The sequence below is a fragment of the Megalopta genalis genome, chromosome 3, assembly GCF_051020955.1.
Source record: "Megalopta genalis isolate 19385.01 chromosome 3, iyMegGena1_principal, whole genome shotgun sequence".
Classification (NCBI taxonomy): Eukaryota; Metazoa; Arthropoda; class Insecta; order Hymenoptera; family Halictidae; genus Megalopta; species Megalopta genalis.
In genome coordinates, this window is record NC_135015.1 from 21354365 (window position 1) to 21380665 (window position 26301).

The 26301-nt window shown below is 44.3% G+C and overlaps 1 protein-coding gene across 8 annotated transcripts in view; it reads left to right on the forward strand.

Annotated features, from left to right (window-relative positions):
* Positions 1–26301, forward strand: part of Mdr49 (Multi drug resistance 49) — a 178276-nt gene that overhangs the window by 142782 nt on the left and 9193 nt on the right. For all 8 annotated transcript variants that reach the window (XM_076520292.1, XM_076520299.1, XM_076520296.1 and 5 more), the window contains 8 exons: positions 1446–1859; positions 3977–4400; positions 10169–10372; positions 14584–14935; positions 15682–15909; positions 16887–17836; positions 20964–21365; positions 22309–22455. In XM_076520292.1, the coding sequence (XP_076376407.1) occupies positions 1446–1859; positions 3977–4400; positions 10169–10372; positions 14584–14935; positions 15682–15909; positions 16887–17836; positions 20964–21365; positions 22309–22455 (3121 nt within the window). The remainder of the gene's footprint in view (positions 1–1445; positions 1860–3976; positions 4401–10168; positions 10373–14583; positions 14936–15681; positions 15910–16886; positions 17837–20963; positions 21366–22308; positions 22456–26301) is intronic.

Sequence of the window (26301 nt, forward strand, 5' to 3'; positions counted from 1 at the left end):
ACCTTGGGAATTCGAGCCTTGCGACTCGTTTTTAAAGTTACCGATTTTCAACAATTACGAAAACGAGCTGCAGATCTCGAATAATCGTGTCTCCTCTTCCAAAAATTGTCCAATTTTGTGGACAATAATCCGAGCGTCAATTAGCGAGACATTACCGTATATGTTTCGTTTATATATATTTCAATAGATCAACGTTGGCCGAGCTCTCGCCTCATTTGGCGAAGCGTCTTTTAAAAGTGATTGTTAGGATACAGCTTGATACGAACAGTTCTGAAAAGTTCCGAGAGCAAACATCAGCATATTATCTACTGAAGTCGTACGATCGATCCACGCAATCGTTCGCGGTCGTAGAATGCGACGCGAGAAACGAGCATTTCGTAGCAAAGCACAGTAATGTCTCCCTAATCGACGCTCGGATTGTCTACAAAAATACCCAAGACAATTTGGGAAGAGGAGCCTTGGGAATTCGAGCCTTGCGACTCGTTTTTATAGTTACCGATTTTCAACAATGACGAAAACGAGCCGCAAATCTCGAATAATCGTATCTCCTCTTCCAAAAATTGTCCAATTTTGTGGACAATCCGAGCGTCAATTAGAGAGACATTGCCGTATATGCTTCGTTTGGATATTTATATTTAAATAGATCAACGTTGGCCGAGTTCTCGTCTCATTTGGCGAAGCGTCTTTTAAAAGTGATTGTTAGGATGCAGCTTGATACGAACAGTTCCGAAAAGTTCCGAGAGCAAATATCAGCAAATTATCTACTTTTTATAGTTTCTATTATCTTCCATAATTGCTCGGGTATTTTTAGACGAATGGGGTATGAAACGATGGTAGAAGAAGCATAAAATAGCAATGCAATGACGTTCAAGTTTGCCGAGAGTTCGTCCTTTAATCTGAGACTCCAGTTTCATCGACTCCAAAGATAATAATGAAATTCATCTGCTGATTCAAGATTATATACTAAAAATGATGAAAAGGTTTATTCTAAGAAAAATTTAACCGTTAAGTATTATAGACCGTAAGACCACTTTTCATTCATCCCCGTTTCAATCTCGTTAATACCTGATAAAACGTTCTTCAACAAAGTAGCAACTTGAAACTCTTAATCATTAATAGAGAAGGGAAGAACGATGGAGTTTGAACCTGATTCGACGGTCTATAAGTCATTCAAGATTTGCTCTAAAAATCATCTCCGCGACTATAACAATTTAACCCTTAAGTATCGTAGACTGTAAGACCGCTTTTCGTTCATCCCCGCTTCGATCGCGATAAAACGAGTTAAAGCAAGATAAAGAGTTAAAAGTAGCGACTCGGAGCTCTTAATTATTAACGGAAAAGTTAAGAGCGATCTCGTTCGATTCGATCTACAGTACCCGAAGATTGACGAATCGACGAGGACCACCCGAAACATGCTAAAAATCCTGTTCGCTTTGATTTCGCAGGGACTTGGACAAGATGAAGGACGGTATCGGCGAGAAGCTCGGCGTGTTCACGTACCTAATGGTGTCCTTCATCTCCTCCATCGTTATATCGTTCATTTACGGGTGGAAATTGACGCTGGTGGTGCTGAGTTGCGCGCCAATTATCGTGATAGCCACCGCGATCGTCGCGAAGGTGCAGAGCTCCCTGACCGCGCTCGAGCTGAGCGCGTACGGCCAGGCCGGTACTGTCGCCGAAGAAGTGTTGGGCGCCATCAGGACCGTGATCGCCTTCAACGGCGAGCAGAAGGAGGTCGACAGATACGCGGAGAAGCTGGTGCCTGCCGAGAGCACCGGCATACGGCGTGGAATGTGGTCTGGAGTTGGCGGCGGCGTTATGTGGTTTATCATCTACATCAGCTACGCCGTGGCCTTCTGGTACGAAATCCATCCACCATGCTCGATCTTCGACCCTGTTGTTCGAAGCCAATTTTCACCTTAACGCTTATATGGTTATGTCGAGGCTGTTTAGGGACATACGAGCCGTTTATTTTGAAAGTGGCATAAGTCACTTTTTCAAAAAAATCGAGTTAATGGTAACGCTAATTACAATTGAACGGTATCTTTTCATTTTAAAAAAAAAGTGACTTATGCCACTTTCAAAATAAACGGCTCATATGTATCAAGAATGTATTGGGTTGGAGAATAAGTTCGCAGCGTTTTTATCAAGCAATTCGAAGGCGATTTTCTTTGTTGTTTTCGTTAAGCTCGCGAGGCACCCAGGCTCCCAATTTTTCGGCAAATCCCATTGAACGAAGACGATCGAGAATCGTTTTACGATCGCAGTTCATTATTTCGGCCAATTCCACGACTCGTTTGGTGACCGTCCTCCTTCGAAAGTGCTTCGAGACGCTCTTCGTCGACTTCAGAAGGTCTTCCGTCGCGGGGCGTGTCGTCGACGTCAAAATCGCCGTTTTTGTACTTCGCAAATCATTTCCGTGCTGTTGACTCGCCTATGACACCTTCTCTTTATATGTTGCAAATGTCCCGGGCTGCTTCGGCAGCTTTTTGGCCTCGATGAAAAGCGAAGAAGAGAAGGTGTTTCGAAAATGTTGCTTTTTACCTCCTGGATATTCCATTTCTAAGCCTCGAAAGTAATAGAAAATTAAATTACTCAGAAAGACGATTAGCACAGTTTTGTAGAGCAAAAAATAGCTGTGTCGAAACTTTGTCGAACAGCAAAAAATCTCGTTGTAAAATAAAAGAAAATATAAAAACGCTACGAACTTATTCCCCAACCTAATATAAATATAAATGTAGAAATTGCTTGAACAGTGCGCAAGGATCGACCTCGAGTCGTCGAGAAGTTAAAAAGCAGAAGGACCGAAAGCAGAATTGATCTTTAAATGGCGGAGCTGTTGGATCAATTTTGATCGCGAACGTTCCACCTGTCTAATTTCCTAGAAACCTAAACTGTAAAGAAGCTAGATAAAAAGTATTAGATATTGTAAAAAATAGATCGAAAGATGCCGGGTCCACTAAGAGCATCAGCGTCGATTTCAATTGATTTTGTACCCTCTAAAATCTAGAAATATTTACAGTTAAATATATGAGCCGTTTATTTTGAAAGTGGCATAAGTCACTTTACCGTAATGGAAAGTGGTGATTTTTTAATGTTTATACGAAATTATTTATACTGAGAAAAATATCAGTATTCCGAGATAACAAATACAAGTAAATCTTCTCGAAAGTTAGCATCCATATTTTGAAACGTGTTCAAACGCAAACCCTTAGATATATCGACTTAAAAACAAACTGACTTATGCCACTTTCAAAATAAACGGCTCATATGCAACCAGGAAACAGAGAGGGTTTTTATTAACCACCCCTAACTCCGGCGCGATATCTACGTATACAATGACCGAGGAATTAATAGTTCAGTCCGCATTTCAAAGAGAACTTTTCCGAGCACACAGCACCCCCGAGATCCAATCTTTTTCAGCTCTCGTTCAGCTCTCGTACTCATCGGGGATTAGACGTGTAACTCTTGATAAATTCACCGAAGTTACAACTATATTTTTAAAGTAGACGCCCTTGAGAGGCGGAGACAAGTCTCGAGGGTGGTTGCATCGGGTTAGTTGAGCAACTTGCGCAGTGTCTAGGGATAATTTCTTTGCAAACTTGTTTAGCTTCCGCCTGTTTAGCTAAATACTCCTCCTCATCTGCAGCGGAACTTCGACTATTCGGGCTAAACGGTGTTACTCGAATGTTCGGGTAATTGTTGCTTAGTTACCGTGTCAGATTTCATCTGGATTGATTTCTATAGTAAATCGTTCAACGATTCTCCCCGATTTTCCATCAGCTTGTAAGCAAAATTGGACAATTTGGGAAGACGAGATACTATAAGCTCATTTTTATAGCCTTTTGTTTACATATTAAAGGAAAATTAGGGAGAATTCACTGTAACTTGTCCGTTTGTCTGCGCGCATTCGACTAACCTCGGCTCTCATAAATTCACCGGGTATCTAACGCGCCCCTTTCCTTTTCGATATCAGGTACGGCGTGCAGCTGATCCTAGATGACAGACCCAAGGACGAGAAGGAGTATACACCCGCTGTGTTGGTGATCGTGTTCTTCGGCGTGTTGGCCGGTGCTCAGAACATGGGTCTGACGTCGCCTCATATGGAGGCGTTCGCGGTCGCCAGGGGCTCGGCCGCGGCCATTTTTCAAGTGCTCGATCGGCAGCCGGCGATCGACAGCCTCAGCAAAGAGGGCCAGAGGCTGCCGAAGGTCACCGGGGAGATAGAGTTCAAGGGCGTGCATTTCCAGTACCCCGCCAGGAAGGACGTGAAGGTGCTGCAGGGCTTGAATCTGAAGATCAATCATGGCGAAACAGTGGCGCTCGTGGGCGGTTCCGGTTGCGGAAAATCGACCTGTCTGCAGCTCATTCAACGCCTCTACGATCCCATGAAAGGACAGGTGAGTGGAGGAAGAAACCGTCTGCAGCGCGTTTCTTCTAAGATGATCCAAGTACGGTAAATTCTCTCTAGTAAATTCGCTTGGATCGCGCACGAAAAAAAGGACAATTCTGGGAGGTGGAGATACGATTATGCGAGCCTTGCGGCTTATTATTCGTGATTATTAACAACTGTAAAAACGAGCCGCACAAAAGTGGACAATCTAAGCGCGTATTAGAGAAGAATTGCTGTACAATCTGAGCGTCGATTAGGGAGAATTCAGTGTAGATCGATGGTTTCGGCCATCGTGCCGGTTGTAGAAAAGTTAGGTAGACTCTAGCTAGGAGTCTCTTTGACCTCTCATTTCGGTAAACCGGCTATTAATATGCGAACTGAAAAAGTGGACAATCTAAGCGCATATTAGAGAGGAATCGCTGTACATTCTGAGCGTCAATTAGAGAGAATTCAGTGCAGATCGATGGCCTCGGCCATCGTGCCGGTTGTAGAAGTTAGGCAGACTCTAGCTAGGAGTCTCTTTGACCTCTCATTTCGGTAAACCGGCTATTAATATGCGAACTGATCTACGAGGAATGCGCACAGTATCTTGTTTGGCGCAAGAAAATTGTTTCCGCAATTTACAGTGCTTTTGAATGTTTCAGAGAACACACGAAATATTTCAAGGTAGTATTATGTACTAGCCTCCCCGGAACTAGAGAAACGACAGAATTATGTGGGTACATGTTTCTAAAGGTACTCCTTCTAGACACGTTGCAGAGGGAGACTGTCTACAGAATTTAACCCCTTAACCCCGTACCATTTCCTTCATAGTTACAATGATCAGAAGTTTGTCGACTGTAATAATTTTTAAGAAGAAAAACGACAACTTATATTGTCTACATTTACTCAACGACGACAAGACTTACCGATGACAAGGAATCAGAATATTATTCGGACTAAAAGGAACGAAATAATATTCAGAATTGAGCCGTTTATTTTGAAAGTGGCATAAGTCACTTTGTTTTTAAGTCGATATATTTAAAGGTCTGCGTTTCAACACGTTTCAAAATATGGATGCTAACTTTCGAGAAGATTTACTTGTATTCGTTATCTCAGGATACTGAGATATTCTTCTCGGTATAAATAATTTCGTATAAACATTTAAAAATCACCACTTTTCATCACGGTAAAGTGACTTATGCCACTTTAAAAATAAACGACTCAAATACAGAATGCGCTTGTTCGCGTGAAATCTGCCCCGTTCGGAACACGCTATAAAAATGTAAGAACATCCCCAGAGAAGAAGTCTCGGCTCGAAGGACATAATTCCCCGGACCAGCCCAGTGGCGGAGGCATCGAAATTCAAGCCGCGCTAGCTTCTTATTAAGACTTCCGGAGTCCCGTTACCCCCATTTACTTGACAAAATTACGCGTCGTCGTGCCTGTTATTATTTTCGTCCCAATGAGGCGGCGATAACTCGCGAAATATCTGCCTCCCGTGTTTCCCGTTCCGCGGCGCGGCGGCGGTGCGGCGCTCCGTTCGACATTGTTTATTAACTTATTCGATCGTGCGCGGTCGTTACGGTAAATTTACCGTCTTGTATTCGTCGTTCTGCGCTCCCCGATGCTGTTTGTTTACCGGGGACGAGTGATTTATTCGGGCGCGGGAACGCGAGGTATTTCCGCGCCGACATTACGCAACGAGGCGGGTTAATAACCGAGTCATGAATATCCGCGCGACGTTTTTGTTCCGGGAATTATGGCGACGTCGAACGCCGCCTGACAAACCACCTCGCTGCTGCGCCCTCTTCATTGAAGAAGCCGCTCTGCGCGCGGTTTAATAGCTTCTCCCTTTCTTTTTTTCAGCGGCCGCTGTCGGCGGAAAATATTTGCCCGGATTCGAAGCTCGAGGAAACTGAAGCCGGCTTCAGTTTTAGCCTCTCGGAAAAGGTCGCAGGCTGTTCAGTTAATTGAGACGTATTTGCATCCGCGCGCGACGATTGCCAACTGTCGCGAATTATTTGAGCCGAGTCGCGGTCGCGTAACGCGATGCTCCGCGAAGCCCCTATGTTTTATATTATTTTATATTCTCTCTTGTGAAACAATGCGGGCTAAAGTAGCGAGAAACTTAGCAATAAGTATAATTATGTTAGAATCCCATGGTACACGATTTGTGCAAAGACTGTAGCTATTATACTGTATGTATCTGGATTTGCAGAATACCCTCTTTATGGAGGTGGAAAACTGTTTAATAAAAAAAGGAGGTCGAGCCATAAATAACTTCTGATGCAGCTAGGTAGAATCTATTGTTCGTATCTACCCACCTATGAGTCACCAGGACGAACCAGTTTTTGCTTTCACTGAGTACACGAGGGTTCGAAATAACTAAAATAAATGAAGAGAAAAGAAAATAAATGTCTGATAAAACAATGGAAGCTATTTACGACTTGACCTAATAGCTAAGTATCTTTAAGAGAACAGTAAATTCTCACCAATTTTTCTACAGCTTGCAAACAAAGATGGAGACATTGAGAAGAGGAGATACGATTATTCGAGCCTTGCGCCCCATTTTTATAATCGTTTGCAATCGGCATCTGTAATAATGAGTTTTTGTTTACAAGCTGATAGATAATTAGGGAGAATTTACTCCAGTTGTTAACCACGTGTTACAGCGAACAAGCGCGGATCGTGCGGGCTATTCCGCAATCGGTGGAATTTGACGATCGTCGAACTGGATAAATTATTGCTAAAAAAAACAGCTGCGCTCGTTTCGGTCGGGTTCGCCCACCCGAAGTGTCCCATTGCGCGCAGCGGATATTTAAAAAAATTATATATATTTATTATTATATTATATTATATTATATCATATATTATATTATATTATATTATATTATATTATATTATATTATATTATATTATATTATATTATATTATATTATATATATTATATTATATATATTATATAATATTATATTATATTTTATTATTTATATATATTATATATATTCAAAATTATCGCGAAAGGGTGCAACCCGGCCAAATCATCGGGAATTATGATAGCGCGGCCGCGGCTCGCTGGAACTCTTGCGCAAGATCCGCCGAGCGCTGGAAATTCCGCACGCAAATATTATTGTTGGTTCGCGGAGGAATGCACGCGTTGCAAGCTCCGCCGTTCGATCGCGACGATAAACGGGAACACCGTGCTAAGAAAGCAATCATGCTCGATTCTCCTAATCTCCGCGCGCGTTCGACATATTATTCCGTCGATCTATGTCTTCCTCGTTCGGGAGGTGTTCGATACCGCGGGGGGCAAACGATCGCTTGAACATTCATGAAAGCGGAACGCGATTTCGACACCGGAAACACCGTCCTCCGGAGCGGGCATTCCGCAAATTTTACGGGTCGTAAACAAACTTCGAATTTTTATGTAAATTCGCAGCTTCACGTTCCAAGTATCCCGAGCAAAATGAAACGAACGTTTACTCGCCGCCTTCGACGGCTATCCGGGGCACTTCGGAAACAATATAAAATATCTAATTCTATAAAAATGTCCGTCCTGTTCTTCGTCCGACGACTTTTATCGGCTATAAATGCATAAATGCATCGCTCGTTCTTCGGCAAGACGGCCGGCCGTCCCGGGATTAAAAGGGCCGCATAAAATAACTTCCGTTCCGCTGACTCTTCTACCGTTCCGCGCTTCGTAGTCTCTGCGTTCAAGAGATAGAGAGGGAGAGAGAGAGAGACGCGTCTCCTTCCGAATATAGTCACAATTTTTTTGACCGTCTCTCGAAGAGACGGCGCGAGATTTACGACGCGACCGAACAGAAACGAACTTTCGTTCTATCCCGCGGCCACGCGCGCCGTTTTTTTTCTTTCCGCGCGATTAAATTACCGGCGGATTCGGGGCCGACCGTAAACCGTGAATTTATTTATTACGCCCGGGGCTTAACAATATTCCGGGCGCGAATATTCCATTATTACATCTGTACCGGGCACGGGAATTTTACGGGGGGGAACAAGTTTGAAGCGGTTCTCTCGTTGGAGATACAGTGCCTCGAGGAGTTTTCCCAGCAGTAAAACTTTTACGATTCCCGCGTTCCGCATCCGTCGCAGTTCCCCATCGCCGAAGGTATTACGCCATATATTTGGTATACTGATTTCGGGGCCGTCCGCGACAGATCCGAGACCCTTCTCTGCCGTCTCGCGTTCGCGTTTTCCACCTCGTCGCTGCGCCGTCGTGTCGCTTCGTCGAGAAAAAAACGATATCCGCGACCGGAAACTCGTCCTCCCGACGGAACAGTCTGGTCCGTCGATGTCTTCTCTGTTTTTCCGCGGCCGCAGACTTTTCCGCGATCTTTGCTTCGTCGGCGGACCCCGCGAAACACACCGACGATCCTCGTCGACGGTATTACGTGTCGGAAGTTCTAAACTGTGTGTCGTCGCGTTTACGACTCTCGCGTTCCGACGATTTTCCGCGTCGCTGGAATCCAATCACGACACACGCTGTCGCTCGCGAAAAGCTTCTGCGTGAATAGTCCCGCGATACAAAGATTATCTGTGTTTTACCAACAGGTTGTAAGTGGGCTGCGGATTTAGTGCGTTTACGGGAAACATGGTCGAATATAATATTCTAGGGTTGTTAGAAGAATTCGACGACATTGTCACGTCAGTTTTAATTTGCTGTAATTATTAAAGGAGGACAGATATTTTCAACCAGCTTATGCTTCTTACGGTTAACTTGAACAATTTTTATATTTCACATAAAAATCTGTGGTCTTGTAATAATAACCCGGAATATCGGAGGCGATTAATTTTTATTTCCACGTGTTTAGTTAACATCTGTAGACAAACTGACGCTTCTAGACGGAATACCTTAAGAAATATAGTAATTACTCTCGGAAATGCCAAGTTTCGGGTTGCTGTGAATTTCCCTGTGCTAGTCCCACGCCTATTGAATTTTATAAGGTCCCTATTTAACCCTATTTAATATCGTGGCATGTGGCCTCCAAATTGCCTTCGAATCGTGGTAAAAAAATTAGAAATAAAAGATTCAGGGATCGAAATTAAAATCGGAAATTTGTCGAAATTCATTTTCCGCAGCGTCGACCTTGGTCGCTTCGGACCGCGATAAAGAAGAAAGACAAGATCGTAGATCGAAAAATTTGACGTCGTTCGAAAGAGAAGACCCTAATCTTTAAGATCGTGGTAATCGGAATCGTGGAAAAAATTTTTCAGACCCTGGAGAGACGTTCGAATACGGAGTTTCCGAGGAGCAGAAACCGAAGGTGGAAAATTCACTTTTGCCAATGAAAAAATATTTTCCATTGGAAATGATTTAGGAAGATTATAGTAGAGGCTTTCTCAAATTGATCTAGACGGTACAGATTATTGTACAATTATTTTTCGCCGACTGCCCAGAGTTTCTGTAAGAACGAGCCGCCAGGCCCGCAGAATCGCGACTCGGTATTCTCGGATCTGCCGGTTTCAATTCCGACCACCGAACATTTCCGGGAAAAAATTACCGTATGCTGAATAGGATCGACGAACAAAACTGCAAATAGTAGTTTTAAAAGTGCACCCACGATATGTTTGTCGTTTCTCCGGTACCAGGCTAGCACATAATACTATCTCGAAGTACTTCGTACGTCCTCGAATCCCGAGGAAGCACGAAAAGTGGGGGGGATGGCGGGAGGAAGCGTTGTCGATAAAGACTAGCCGCGGAATCGTCCGGAGATTCCGAGGCGCATCGACGGGTCCAATTCTCACGTGATTTCCTCTGGTCCGGTCACGTAGGTTCTGCTGGACGGCGTGGAGATATCGAGGCTGAACGTTCAGTGGCTGCGCTCGCACATAGGCGTGGTCGGCCAAGAGCCGGTGCTCTTTGACACAACGATACGGGAGAATATCCGGTACGGAAATGAGAGCATTACCGAGGAGGAGATGATCAAAGCCGCGAAGGAAGCGAACGCTCACGACTTCATCAGCAAACTGCCCGAGGTGAGTGTCGGAACCTTTTCTCTTATTCCGTTCTCGTTCGCCGGCTGAGCGGAATTTTCGTTCCCGTCCGTCTCCCTTGCACCCTCCCCCCTCTCCCATTCTCCGGGAGCTTTTTCGCGACAGACACCTCCCGATTGATTCTCGGTCACCTTTCCAGCGAGCCGTGTGTCCCTCGGACCCGCGGACCGCCTCGAAAACTTCCTCTCTTTTTTTCTTTTTTTATCTCTCATCATCCCGCAGCTCCCTCTCCGTCCGCCGGGCCCCTTTTCCGCGTCGATACCGAGCAGAATTCCGGTCACCGGGCACAAAGGACCGTCTAATTAAAATTGTGATCGCGGACCGTGAATCTACTTTGAATTTTAATCTCGACCCCTCTGTAATTAGCGACTGTTTCTCCCCAATAATCGATGCCGAAGTTATAATAAGTCTGCCGAAGCGGCTTCGCCCCTTCCGACCGGAGACCGACCGTCAACACGTTTCACCGTGTACCCAGACCTCCGACGAGCTCCGGGATTTTTTCTTTTTTTGTCAAGTTAATCACTCTTGATTAGATTTTTTTGTCGGACGCGCTACACCCTCGATTCGTTTGAAAGTTGAACGTTGGGTCGTCCGAGGAGTGTAAGCGCGCTTAAATCGGTGTCAGCTTGGAAGATAATGGGACACTGATTAGTAGACCGCCGTCGTTTTTTATAGAAAATAAAGATTGAATTGTTTGCAAGATGGACATTTCTTTCGTTCTTCGATTATTCTATCGAGTTGAAAGCAATGCAATTGTATTTACAAATTCTTTAAATGTTTCCCATTGTTCCGCATTCGATCTACTCATTTTTCCTCGTAAATAAATAAAATGATAAGTCGTCTACCGATAAAATAATAAACGCATTCTTCTATGTCCAAAGAATAGGTTTCGGCCAACTTGAATTTAGTTCGGAATAGATCTTTTTCTTCTCCGGCCTTCTTAACTGTTAAATTAGTTGCGAAGCCCGAGAGGGTTCGATATTCTAACGTTTATCGAGCTGTTTATAGAAACTATCAAACTTCCCAAGACTCGTGGTACCGTTCTAGAGTGAATAATGAACACACTGACGACCAGAACACGTGATCCAAACCGTTCGCAGCTTATCGAAGTTTATAAAGTAATAATTAGTCGGCGGACTTTTATGCGAGGTAAAAATTTTCCGAGACGATTGCAAGAATCAGAAATTAAATGAAAAGATATTGTTCCTTTTAATAAGTTTAATAAGTTGCAAATAGCGTAACATTTTATATTGTGCAAAATTTTATATTTCAGCTATATAATATATAGCTATATATATAATATATATATAGTGCAAAATTTTATATTTCAGCTATATAATATATAGCTATATATATATAATATATATAGTGCAAAATTTTATATTTCAGCTATATAGTATATAGCTATATATATTAATATATATAGTGCAAAATTGTATATTTCAGCTATATAATATATAGCTATATATATAATATATATATAGTGCAAAATTGTATATTTCAGCTACTCAATTTTGCCGTAAATGCACCAACTCTCTGGTCCAATAATAACTTTGTTAAAATAAAAAATCAGAAACCCCTCCTGTCGACTGATTTGGTAATTTTTCAGCGTCAAATACCGAACATATCAACCGCAAAAATTCCCGCAACATCGAGGTCATTTAATTAATAACACCAAAAATATATGGTCAAAAATGACCTGAGCAACCGTTAGCTTTTATCCGCGTTACATCGTAAAGATCCGCGTAACAATCAGTTTGCCCGCATATCTCGCGATAAAAACGACATTCGAGTGCCCGGTTAAAAATCGGTGTCGACCATGTGCGATCGACGCGGCGCGGCGTTCGACGCGTTAACGATAGTCTCAGGTGTGATCGTCGACCGGGCGGACACGCGGCCGTGCAAACAGACGATAAAACAAGCCGCTAAACCGCGCGCGCCAGCAAATAACAGTATCCGAGATTACGGTTGCGTCAACCATTAGGCGTTTATTACCGAATTATCGGCGGCCGGCGCGATATTCGCGACGGGGCTCGCTCTCGGGCCCTCTCCCGTGTGCCCGGTTCGACACGTTTGCCACCTGTCCGTTGTCCACGGCGATGCGTTTAGGGCCGCGGGAACAACTGGACCGGACACTTGCCAGTTTATGGAGAACCGTGGATCGGGTCGATTCACCGGACGCCGGCGATCACGCTCGTGAAATTTTATCCGGACGCTGGGAACCGTTTGGCCGGCGATCGCCGATCGAGCCGGGATCTACGGTTAACGGCGCATCGATCGGGACGCGGCGGCTGCTAGCCGTGAAAAATGTGGCGACGCGGTACTAATTTCGTCCTACCTTCGGCCGACAATTTGTCGAAAGCACGTCCGTATTTCAAAGCACGGGAATCGACGAAGAAACGGGGGCGATTCTGATACTGTCAAATATTATGGAACTTTGCGGACAAATTATGTAAATTTGTAGATTACAGGATGTCCCAAAAATGTCTCGCAATCCGAAAGTGGCGGGTTCCTCGGAGCATTTGAAGCCACTTCTTCCTTTACAAAAATGTTCTCCGAGGCACCGTTAACGAGTTATTAACCAAAAACAGTGACCAATGAGAGGCGAGCTGAACTGGCGCGAGGCGACCGAGCCAATGAGCAGAACTGGGCTTCGTGCGCTGATTGGCTGGGCCGTCTCGCGTCAGCCGTACTCGATTCTTATTGGTCACTGTTTTTCGTTAATAACTCGTAAACGGTGCCTCGCAGAAAATTTTTGTAAAGGAAAAAGTTGCTTCAAATGATCCGAGGAAACCGCCACTTTCGGATTGCGAGACATTTTTGAGACACCCTGTATAATTATTTTGTATAATTATGAATATAATATTAGTATTATATAATATATTAATATTATATAATTAATTTATTACGTGTAAATTATCGTGGATTATTACGACCATATTTTGTTGCGTCGACGCGCGATTTAAGATAGAAATTGAGATAATAATTGCATCTTTTTATCGTGTCTACGAAACTGTTGTATCTTCTGCGAATTGAACTCGGAATTAAATAGAATCGAAAATAATTTTATTTAGGCAGTTCTGTACACATACGATAAAACTGTCCAACGTTTGATACAATTTCTTTCAAATACGGCCGCCCGTCTTCGGCTTAAATCCCTGTTCCTGAGATTTCGCTCGCGAGAAAGAAAATGGGAGAATTTTCTCAAGGGTGGCGAATGAGTTGGCAGCGAACGGACGGGGCTGTTTTCGGAAAGAAAATATCGTGGCTTCGTTACCGCCGGGGAGAGTTACACGAACGAGCGCGGAGGTGGAGCGGCCGGTGAACGGTGTTACATCGATGCGGCGCAAAGTGCTCCTCCTCGTAAATTTATTAAATCTCCGCTACGCGATGCAGCGTAGACGCGACGCGTCGCGCCCACGGTTAATTAAATAATCGTTATTTCATATCGCAGGGCTTCGATGGCCTCTTCCGCGAGCGGCGATCGAACCGAAAAATGGCGCCGGTTGCTCCACCGTCGATGATTACCAACGAATTCGAGGATCTAGCGTTTCTGTTTCTGCATTGTTGCGTTCTACATTCGCCACGCGAAAAATGCGAATCAAAAATTTGTCCGCTTCGATTGCAAGAAGCAAAAGTTATATCAAAATTTATGTCTTTATAAGACATAATCACTGATATATCAATGTCACGTCGATCAATGATATATCGTTGTCGGGTGCACTTTAGAAAATATATAATATTTGTAGGCTCAATATTTTTAATAAATTACAGTTTCACTTATCTCGTTCCTTGTTAAATGTTCTAATGGTTCATCGCTTGAATCACGATAGTATCGAGTGCAATATTTATATTTTATACAGTTGTTAAAAGATGAAATTGAAACGAGATCAGAATGATTTTTTGTAAATGATCATTGCTAACAAGATACCCGGTAATAATGAAAACATTGAGAACTTATAAACTAATACGATCTAGGAAATCGTTATTTAAAGTGGATCAAATAAAAATAAAGGGAACAGAAACGGAATTTTTGTAACAATCAGATTCGCTTTTGGACGCTTTAGCGTCGACGATAAAAGGGTTGATAATTTTAGCATGCTAACGTTTGAATATCCGGCAAGTTCGTTATTCGAAGGCGGACGATCTCGCGAGCAAGGATAAATTAGTGACGAAAGCACGGTCTGCTTCAGGGTTACGACAGCCCGGTAGGAGAGAGAGGATCGCAGCTGTCCGGCGGTCAGAAGCAGAGGATCGCCATAGCGCGAGCCTTGGTCAGAAGACCCGCCATACTTTTGCTGGACGAGGCCACTTCCGCTTTGGATCTGCACAGCGAGGCGACCGTACAAAGGGCTTTGGACGCCGCGTCAAAGGGCAGGACGACCATTGTCGTCACCCATCGGCTCTCCACGATCACCAACGCCGACAGGATAGTATTTATTAAGGAGGGACAAGTAGTCGAACAAGGCACCCACGAAGAGCTGCTTGCGCTTGGACAACACTACTACGGTCTGGTTTCCGCCGACGCCAGCGCCACTGCCAGAGGTACTCCATTAAACTTGTTACCTCGATGCCGATTTCACCGAACATTTCCATTCACCTCGAAACCTGCGCCGAAATATTTCAAACTTATTCTTAAAACTTCTTCCGGAACTCGTCTCTTCTATTTCCGATCAAACTCTTGCAAACCTCCCGAAGGTCGAGTTCTTCCGCTTCTCAGAGTCGTGGAGATTTTGTTAACTTACTCGAGATTTTCCTAGATTCCGATGCTTCGGATTAATTCGCTAAATTAGACCGATCTCGATTTTTGATATTGCACCGTGACTGAAATATAAAGCAGGGGATTCCTGAGGTCATTTGAAGCAACTTTTTCCTTAGCGAGAATGCAATCCACGGCTTCGTTTGCGAGTTATTAACGAAAAACAGCGACCAATCAGAGGCGAGATCATTCGGCGCGAGACGGCCGAGCCAATGAGCGGAACTGGGCACCGTGCCGCCGCGCGCTAGCCGAGCTCGCCTCTTATTGGTCAGTGTTTTTCGTTAATAACTCGTGAACGAAGCCTCGGAGAACATTTTCGCAAAGGAAAAAGTTGCTTCAAATGACCTCAGGAACCTCCCATTTCCAGATTACGAGACATTTTCGGGTATATATAGTTTTTCTGTATAGCTTTATTCTAAAAAAAATCGTCGACGCCTCTAAATCGACGTTTGCTTAAACAAACAAGATGTTTCGAGGCTTGTTAATGCTTGTTGCAAATTGATCTAACGCTGGCCGATTTGTGTTGGATTAGTGAAAGCGACGGCGTCAGCGGCGAAGACGGTCACAGCAGCGATACCGAAGCAGAAGCCCCCATTGAAGAGACAATTCTCCACTCTGTCGATGCACTCCCATCGCCTGTCGCTGGCCGGCGCCTCGGAGACCTCGGTGAATCAGTTGGAGGAGCACGAGAAACAGTACGACGCGCCGATGATGAGGATATTCGGACTCAACAAGCCGGAATGGTTCTTCAATCTGATCGGTCAGTGTGCACTGTACGAGAGAAAAACCGATTGTCCGTCCGGTTCCCGTCGCGACGACGATCGAACACGAGCGGACTTCGTTTCTCCTTTTATTCTTCCTGGCCGCTATATTCATCAGCGATTCGATTGTGCACCTTCGGGCCAATTTCCACATGCAACAGTCGTTTTATAGAAATCCGAAATTATTTTGACCGTTGGAAAAAGTACAAGGAAATCTTCGTTAGACGATATCAGCATATTTTTAGCAATTCTAATTCCTTGGTCATTCTCTCTCAGAAAGAACTGCGGTTAACCCTTCTACAATAAGGCATCCTATATTATTATCCTATAATATTTTTGTACAACACTGTGCATGCTTCTACAGCACTGGGTAGCATGATTTTTGTTCAACATATTTAAGAGCTAAATTACCTTAAAATAGTGACAGGATGGAATAATGAATTATAGTGCCTTTACATGAAAATATAATTATTATAATAAGATGATTCTATAATATGTTATAGAATCAGCAAACAAACCAAAATTGCAGATTTCTTTTTAAAGAAGATAGAAACGTTCTATATATATACCTATAACATATTATAGAATCATCTTATTATAGAATCATCATAATGATTCTGTAATAAACTGATTCTGTAATAAGCTGATTTTATAATAAGATGATTCTATAATTCTTATAATAATTATATTTTCATGTAAAGGCACTATAATTCATTATTCCTCCCCCTGTCACTATTTTATAAAATTACAGATTTCTTTTTAAAGAAGATAGAAACGTTCTATATATATCTATAACATATTATAGATTATATTATCGTTTCGATTATATATATATTGATTATATATATTTAATTATCGTTTGATCGAACTAACCGTGTCATAGGAGATTTACCTGTATTTTAAGTCCTCGAAACGAAGCTCGTCCTCCACGCACCCGAAGCGCAGGGCGCTAAATTAAAGGATCCAATTGTTGCAGGATGTTTCGCGGCAGCGATGGTCGGCGCTTCGTTCCCAGCGTTCGCGGTGTTGTTCGGCGAGGTGTACTACGTGCTGGGTCTGCAGGACGAGGACGAGGTGCGCCACGAGGCGGTGAACTTCTCGATCCTGTTCCTGATAGTCGGCATAGTGACCGGGGTGGGCACGTTCCTGCAAATGTACATGTTCGGGCTGGCCGGTGTGCGGATGACCACGAGGTTGCGGAAGATGACGTTCGCGGCGATGCTGAAGCAGGAGATGGGCTGGTACGACGAGGACACGAACAGCGTCGGCGCCCTGTGCGCCAGATTGTCCTCGGACGCGGGCGCCGTCCAGGGCGCGACGGGCACCCGGGTGGGCGCCATCCTGCAAGCGTTGTCCACCTTGGTGCTGGGCATCGGCCTCTCCGTATACTACACCTGGAAGATGACCCTGGTCTCGGTGATCTCGATACCGCTGGTGCTGGGCGCCGTGTTCTTCGAGGCGAGGGTGATGAGCGGCCAGGGCCTGCAGGAGAAGAAGAAAATGGAGGCCGCCACGAGGATCGCCATAGAGGCGATCTCGAACATAAGGACCGTGGCCAGCTTGGGGAAGGAGGAGGCCTTCCTGAGACGCTACTGCGTCGAGATGGAGCACGTCGCGAAGGCGACCAGAATCAGGAACCGGCTCCGAGGGCTCGTGTTCTCCTGCGGGCAGACCACCCCGTTCTTCGGGTACGCGCTCAGTCTGTACTACGGTGGGTCCTTGGTCGCCACCGAAGGTCTGCAATACCAGAGCGTGATCAAAGTGTCCGAGGCGTTGATCTTCGGATCTTGGATGCTGGGCCAGGCGCTCGCCTTCGCGCCTAATTTCAACACCGCCAAGATCTCTGCCGGCAGGATATTCCAGCTGCTGGACAGGGTGCCGGAGATCGCCTCGCCTCCGGACTCGGAAGAAAAAGATCTGGATTGGGTGAGTACCGTTCGCCCGTCTCCATTGGCTCGTCGGGTTCGCACAGACGCGGCGAGATCGAAGAGTTCGTGGAATTTGGATTCGTTTCGAGCACAATTCATGTTACGATATTAATTAGATGATGTTACGATACGAACGCCATTGAATTTAGTCGATTAAATGGAATTGTTATTGTAAATTTGCTGATCGATTCGGAAAGCTGTGAAATTATGAAATCGAGTAATTTTGGTTTTAAATTTGGAGGATGAAATTGATCTTTGTTTCGTAGGAGTAAAAAAAGTCATTGAATTTGTGAAGCTGATTGGGTAGATACTCGAAAGCCGTATAGATGTGGAATTATTATTGTAAATTTACTGATTGATTCGAAAGGCTATAAAATTATGAAATCGAGTAATTTCGGTTTAAAATTTAGAGGATAAAATTGACTTTTGTATCGTAGGAATAAAAAAGGTCATTAAATTTGTAAAGGTGATTAGAGGTAGATACTCGAAAGCCGTATAGATATGGAATTATTATTGTAAATTTGCTGATTGATTCAAGGGACTATAAAATTATGAAATCGAGTAATTTTGGTTTAAAATTTAGAGGATAAAATTGACTTTTGTATCATAGGAATAAAAAAGGTCATTAAAGCTGATTAGAGGTAGATACTCGAAAGCCTCGTGAGATACATCGTAAAGATACACACCGTCGAAAGGTACTCTACGCGTTACATTATCTTCCGGAAACGGAGACGGACCTTTCAGCTGATAATACAGCAAAACCATGGTAGCTCTCGAGGCCCATGCGTAACGCGTTTGGTTAATTCGGAGGTAGCGCTCGGGGCTGCGGGATCGGTTCGTCTCTGGCGTTTTATGGACCGCTGTCGGTCAATTTCCTTTCGCGTGACGGGCCAAATATCGAATAGAGATAGCCGGGGTCGTTCAACCCGGCCGAGGCCCCACGCGCTCCTATGTCGTCGCATTACGACTGTTTAGCAAACTATCGAATTTATGACGTTCGGACAGCAAAGCCTCCGGCAACACGTGTTAATTACGCAGAAAACGGGTAACCGTGTGTTTGATCGGGACTGTAACCACCTACCGGCACCCGTGGCACCCGTGTCTACCACCCCGCGCTGCCCCCCTCCGGCACCCCCTGCCCTCCGCGCTACGAATTTCAAACCGTTTAATGAAGCGATACGAGTGAACGACGTTTCCAGCTCGCTGCAGCAACGCGCTCGAAACGGCGCCGTTCGCCTGTAACGCGGCCGTTTCACCGCTAAAATATCGTTCATTCGATTAACCGGCCACGCCACCGTCGACGATAAATTATTTTTCATCGGCGGGCCCGTGGATCCCGGCCCCTGCACCTTCCCCCTCGACACGTACAAACGGCATAATTAACTGCGACACGGAGATTCGTGGAATAAAGCGCGCGGAGGGTGGGCCCACTCTCTCTCCCCCCGCGACGACGAAAACTTGGAACGACGCGATGTTAATCGAGCCGATATTTAATAACGTCGAATGTAGAGTATCGGCAGCCCGATAATTTGATTCCGCTTCGGTCACGTTACAGGCGACACCGTGATTATTTCGCGTGGACCGAGCAATTTAGCCCGGAATTCGGCGCGGTCGAGTCGATCGGCGGTCAATTTTCAAATATTGATTCTAATTTGCGGCGCCGTTAGGATAAATAAAAAGGGACCGTGGAATTGTCCGGCGAACCGATCGCTGTTAACGATTCGATTACGGTTGCTCCCGACTCCGCAGATTCCGAGGTTTCCGTCTAACTAACGAACGATCGAACGAATAGTTGCGCTTCGTTCGTTGCAACGCGAATCTTCAACGGACGTTCGATAAATTCTTCATCGTGCTCGAAGGAAATTCTGTACCGCAGATTTGATGTCCAAAAGCGCGCAGGTAAAGCACGAAACGCCGGACGAATCGTAAAAGTTTATGCTCAAAACGAGCACCGAAAATTGTTCTTTCGCGCGAAGATTCGCCGTCTCCAAATTCCAGTGAACTCGTATAAGACTCTTACAGGCTCCTAATTCATTTTAACAAAGATTTCACACATTATCCGCTAAATACGAATGCTAGCTACAGTAATATCTCTCTAAATCGCGTCTCTTTTCCCCAAAATGTCTATTATAGTGCACAATTTGGGCGAGACAATTGGGGAGACATTACTTTACAACGAAAAAATCGTTATTAATTTTCAAATACTTCCGTGAGATTAATGGAAAAATATTTCGGACGAGACTTATCCAGTATTCGACTAACAATAAATTATGTTAACGACGATCTGTAATGTCTCTCTAATTGACGCAAAAATTGTCCATAAAAGTGGACAATTTGGGAAGAGGAGATACGATTATTCGAGCCACGATTCGAAGGCAATTCGGAGGCCACGTGCCACGATTCGAAGGCAATTCGGAGTCCACGTTGCCACGATTCGAAGGCAATTCGATGGCCACGTGACACAATTCGAAGACAATTCGGGGACTACGTGACATTATTCGAAGGCAATTCGGAGTCCACGCGACACGATTTGAAACCAATTCTAAGGCAATTTGGAGGCCACGTGCCACTTTTCGAAGGCCGTCTACAAATTCCAATGAACTCGTGGAAGACTCTTCTGATTCGTTTGAACAAAGATTTCATACATTATATCCGCTAAATACGAATGCTAGCTACAGTAATGTCCCTCTAATTGTCGCAAAGATTGACATAACCCCTTGACAATTCGTAACTATAAAAAAACGAACTACAAGGTTCGAATAATCGTATCTCCTCTTCCCAATGTGTCCATTTTTGTGCACAATCTGAGCATCGATTAGGAAGACATTACTGTATCTCGTTTCTTCTAAATGGAAACAATACATGATCCTTCTGTTTAAAAAAGCACAGGAATGACGACGTAAATAAACAAATGATTACTTTTAAATTACATACAATAGTTATTCAAAATGAAAATCGTCTCGTTCTGTCGGATAAATTGTTCAAAAACGAAGAAATTCTAATCACAAACGTAGTTAACGAAATTGTTGCAAATACAGCGATAGAACGATGGCTCGGTTGTTGCTTTAGACGAGACGATTCGCGTAACGAACAGCGAATAACCAGAGGAACGACAATGGTTTCAGAAAGCGGATGGTTTGATCCAATTCTCGAAAGTGGAGTTCCACTATCCGACTCGGCCGGAGATGCACATCCTGCAAGGATTGAATCTGATCGTGAAGCCGGGTCAGATGGTCGCGTTGGTCGGCCAGAGCGGATGCGGCAAGTCTACCTGCATCCAGCTGCTGCAACGTCTGTACGACCCGATTTCTGGGACGGTGACGATGGACCGCCGTGACATCTCGTCGGTCTCGTTGCGTAATCTGCGCTGCCAGCTCGGCGTCGTCGGCCAGGAGCCGGTCCTCTTCGACAGAACGATCGCGGAGAACATCGCGTACGGCGACAACTTCCGCAGAGTGCCGATGGAGGAGATTATCGAGGCCGCCAAGAAGTCGAACATCCACAGTTTCGTCAGCTCTCTACCACTAGTGAGTAACGATCCTTCGTTTCTAACCGGCACTCGCCGAATACAGACAATTTCATTTGTTTCGGTCTTCGAAAAAAATGAGCCGTTTATTTTGAAAGTGGCACAAGTCACTTTATCGTAATGGAAAGTGGTGATTTTTTAATGTTTACACGAAATTATTTATACTGAGAAAAATATCAGTATCCCGAGATAACAAATACAAGTAAATCTTCTCGAAAGTTAGCATCCATATTTTGAAACGTGTTAAAACGCAAACCCTTAAATATATCGACTTAGAAACAAAGTGACTTATGCCACTTTCAAAATAAACGGCTCAAATCTTGCCACGATTTTTCATTTTTAGACTGCGGATTTTATGCGTTTGTAACGAGAATGAATAAATGAAATATAAGTATAGTGGAATTGAGAATGTAAAGAAGCTGAGAATGTAAAGAAGCTGAGAATGTAACGATGCAGTAATTTATACCATTTAATAATAAATTATGTAATAATATATTCATTGATACCAAAAATGAATAGGTGAAATATCAAACAGTGGGAAGAAAAATGTAAATGAAAATATGAATGAACTAAGAATGTAACGATGTACTAATTTATAGCATTTAATAGCAAATGATGTAACAATGATGTAAAAATGACGTAAAATTGATATGAAGATAGCAAAAATGAATAGATGAAATATAAAATAGCGAAGAAATTAGAAGAAGCTAAGAACGCTAATGTAATTATTTCAGCTCGCTAAAATTATTTAACGAAGAACAAAAATTGCACTGAAATTGCACTTTTGTATAAAAAAACATTATGTATAAAAATCCGCAGTCTAGTCAATATATAATCGTTACCAAAGCCGTGACTGAATTAATAAAAAACGAATTAATAAATCAAAGCCTCTCGGATGCTTTGCCGTCAAGATATTTAACAGTGTCTGGTTGCTTTTGTTGCAGGGGTACGATACTAGGTTAGGATCTAAAGGAACGCAGCTCTCCGGCGGGCAGAAGCAGCGTATCGCGATAGCTCGTGCACTGGTCAGGAATCCGCGTGTCCTGCTCCTCGACGAAGCCACTTCCGCTCTTGACACTCAAAGCGAGAAGGTAAGGAGCTCTTCGTTCGCCATTTACCATCGCTCAAGACGCAAACCACCGGCCGCCCTAGATCCTAATCGTTCCCACAATTATGGAGACGCCGTTTGCAATTCTTGTCAAGGTTGAATACTAATTAACATTGACAGGGAACATCTTTTTCTCGGGCCATCGAAATGGGCTGAAAATTTCTGCCGATTCGATGACACTAATTTTTCTTCTAATTTTCAACGTTCATCTTTATTGCAATGTACAGGGCGTCCCAAAAATGTCTCGGAATCCTGAAATGGCGGGTTCCTCGGATCATTTGAAGCAACTTCTTCCTTTACAAAAATGTTCTCCGAGGCACCGTTAACGAGTTATCAACGAAAAACAGTGACCAATAAGAATCGAGTACGGCCGACGCGAGGCGGCCCAGCCAACCAGCGCGCGAAGCCCAGTTTCGCTCATTGGCTCGATCGCCTCGCGCCAGCCGAGCTCGCCTCTCATTGGTCACTGTTTTTCGTTAATAACTCGTTAACGGTGCCTCGGAGAAAATTTTTGTAAAGGAAAAAGTTGCTTCAAATGACCCGAGGAACCCGCCACTTTCGGATTGCGAGACATTTTTTGGGACAGCCTGTATCGAAACGAACCGAATTTAACCGCGACGTTCAGAACGCAAACGAGGTAAAATACAATCCGCTACGATAAATGTAAACTCTTTGGTTTCAGTTGCATTCAATTAAATAATCTTGATTTTGCGAAAATGTCTCAGACTGATTTTCCGGCATGTAACTCTGCGTCAAAAATGAACATCGATAACACGGTATCTTCGGTTCGCTGCATCGAATAACTGGCGAGATAAAAGTTCGATTTGATCAGCGCGCGTCGAGCGGCTCTATAAAAATATTGAAACATTTTAATACCTTTAGACACGCGCTATACGTCAAACACCGACGAGCGATCCTCATTGTCGCAATTTACTGCAGAAACATTCGCGAGATCGTTCGGAGAGGATTTACAACGTTGCGCAGCGATCGAAATCCTGCGCGGTATTAAATCTTTTAGCAGCGTTATTGATCATCGAGCCTTAGAATACAAGCAGTAGGACGCGGGTACCCCGCCTCCCCTCACCCCCTCTGTCCGCGTAAAAAGGAGACCCCTCGTTCGCCATAAATAATCGCCGCGGCCCCCGGACACAGAACGCGCAGTGAATCTCGCGGAATTTCAATGTTAGGACGCGACGAAATGCAGTAACGGAACGCGGCAACAGACGCGATTCGGCACCGGGATTCTACCGGTAGATCACCGCGGGGGAGGCTACGCAAAAATGGGTCAGGGAATCGGGCTGCAACAGACGCCGCCAGCTTTCGGTGATATACTGGGTGTCCCGGCCTGCAACGGACACCTAAATACATCCCCCCCGTGCGATACGAATCGTATGAAAAATATCTTAAAAACGTTTCCAAGCGTTCGCGATATTTTTTTGTTCAGATTTCGTCGGGTTGCGAGCGAACTCGATTCATGTTTCTGACAACGGATGCGGGCGATTTAGTTTTGGCAGGAGCTGGGAATATTTGTGGGAAAATCGAGAAGTCGCAGTTTAAGATAGTGGGGTATAATGGAGCCCTGGTTACCGAGAGGTGACCAATTACTGTGCCTTTGATGTGTATTAAATCATAATTAACTTTATATACATCGAACACATTTCTATATTTTTATTCATATTATTCACTCATTTTATTATTATTATTTTACATGTATGACATATTTTCGTATATTTATGTTAATATTATTGTTTTTACTGTTTTATATATAATATATATAAAACAATAAATGACATTATTGTTTTTACTGTTTTATATATAATATATATAAAACAATAAATGATATTATTGTTTTTACTGTTTTATATAAAACAATAAATGATATTGTTTTTACTGTTTTATATATAATATATATAAAACAATAAATGATATTATTGTTTTTATTATTATTTATATATATTTATATTTTATTTTATACATTCTATTATTTTACATTTTTATATCTTATTCGGTAAACGTAAAGTTAATATTATACCCGAAACGAATGGCGCAGCAATTGATCACCGCACAGTAACCGGCTCCACCACCCTATTCTATCGCAATTATCAATGAGAAAAAGAACTTGCTACTTAGCTCCCGTTTCTCGCAATTGACCGCGGACAAATTACATTTTCCAGAACGTTTTGCATCATCAGTAAAATAATTCTTAACGTCCAAGTTCAATTTGTATGGAATTCCGGAACGTCTTCGTTCTCTTCTCATGCTTACATCCCCAAGAATCGAAAAAGCGGTTACGAATTAAAAACTGAGAAGATATTCAGGCGTTGTTCGGAACACGGGGTATGGCGCGGGGGTGGAAACGCGAGGCCGTTCTTTTTCCCGATGGCGTGGGCGTCCTGGATCGCGTTGAAGGGTGGGCGAGGGGTGCAGCAGGGCGTTGAAGAAACGAGCGCTGCTGTCTCTCCCTAGAGAGAGAGAGAAAGAGAGAGAGAGAGAGAGAGAGAGAGAGAGAGAAGGAGAGAGAGAGCGAGATAGAGAAGGAGAGAGAGAGAGAAAGAGAGAGAGAGAGAAGGAGAGAGAGAGCGAGATAGAGAAGGAGAGAGAGAGAGAGAGAGAGAGAGAGAAGGAGAGAGAGAGCGAGATAGAGAAGGAGAGAGAGAGAGAGAAAGAGAGAGAGAGAGAGAGAAGGAGAGAGAGAGCGAGATAGAGAAGGAGAGAGAGAGAGAGGCGTGAAACAGTAGACGGAATTCTCGCGGGGACAAAAGCGTCGCATTCGGGCTTACCGCGGCATTGTGTTACACCCGCGACCAATTAACAACCCTCATAATGCCGGCTCGGTGTCGGGAAGACGGCGATAACGCGGACGTGGACCTCGGCGAGCTATACCGCCGCCGATCGACGAAACAAGATTGGATTCAATCGAGACGCCCGACGATGGAGAACCGCCCTCAGTCTCTCTCTCTCCCTCTCTCTCTCTCTCTGTCTCGCTCTCGTTATCGACACACCCGAGATCCCAGAACGGTCAATCGAGTTAATGGCCTCTGAAAATGCGAGTCCGACGCCGGGCAATACCCTCGAGCCGCGATCCCGGAGCGGTTTCCTTCAGGATTCCGACCGCTCGACGGCTTCTCACGGACGCGTTAAGAATTCCTGCTCCTCCCGGCCGAGAGGAGGACGCTAACTTTGTTTCTTATCGCCTTCTGTAGAGACCCTCCTCCAGTCGAGAGAGTCTCTCAAATGTCCGACGAGTGCTTCCGGATCTCCTCTCGAAATCGTCGCCGAAAGCGACCGGATCGTTCGAGACCGTTCGCGGCCGAGCCGACGTCGACGCGACACCGTCGCTAATCTTTAACGCCGACGCGAGAATCTTTAATGGTTTCTTTCACGAGCGAATCGTCCCCGTTCCGGGATTTATCGAGCCCTCGGGAATTGCTCGTTCCTTTTATTTATTTTGCGTACGACGATTTGCGCGTTCGCGGACTCGTTGGAGCCGCCAGATTCTCCTCGACGTATAAACTGGATTTTAATAGGCTCGTGGGCTTCGCGCGCTCCTATTTGGCTGGGACAGCAGAGCCGCACTCTTATTGGTCGACTGCTTTTCGCTGATAACTCGTAAACGAAGCCGCGGATCGCATTTTCGCCGAGGGAAAAGTTACTTCGAATTACCTCGTGAATCCTCCATTTCCGGATTACGTGACGTTTTTGGGACACCCTGTATGGGTCCTATTCGATAGGGCACGCTATTCGATGCTCGGCATCGTTAGGCGCCGATTATCGAACGGTCGACTGGCAAAAATAGGAAATTCGAACGCGGCGTTCGACTGCCGCTTTC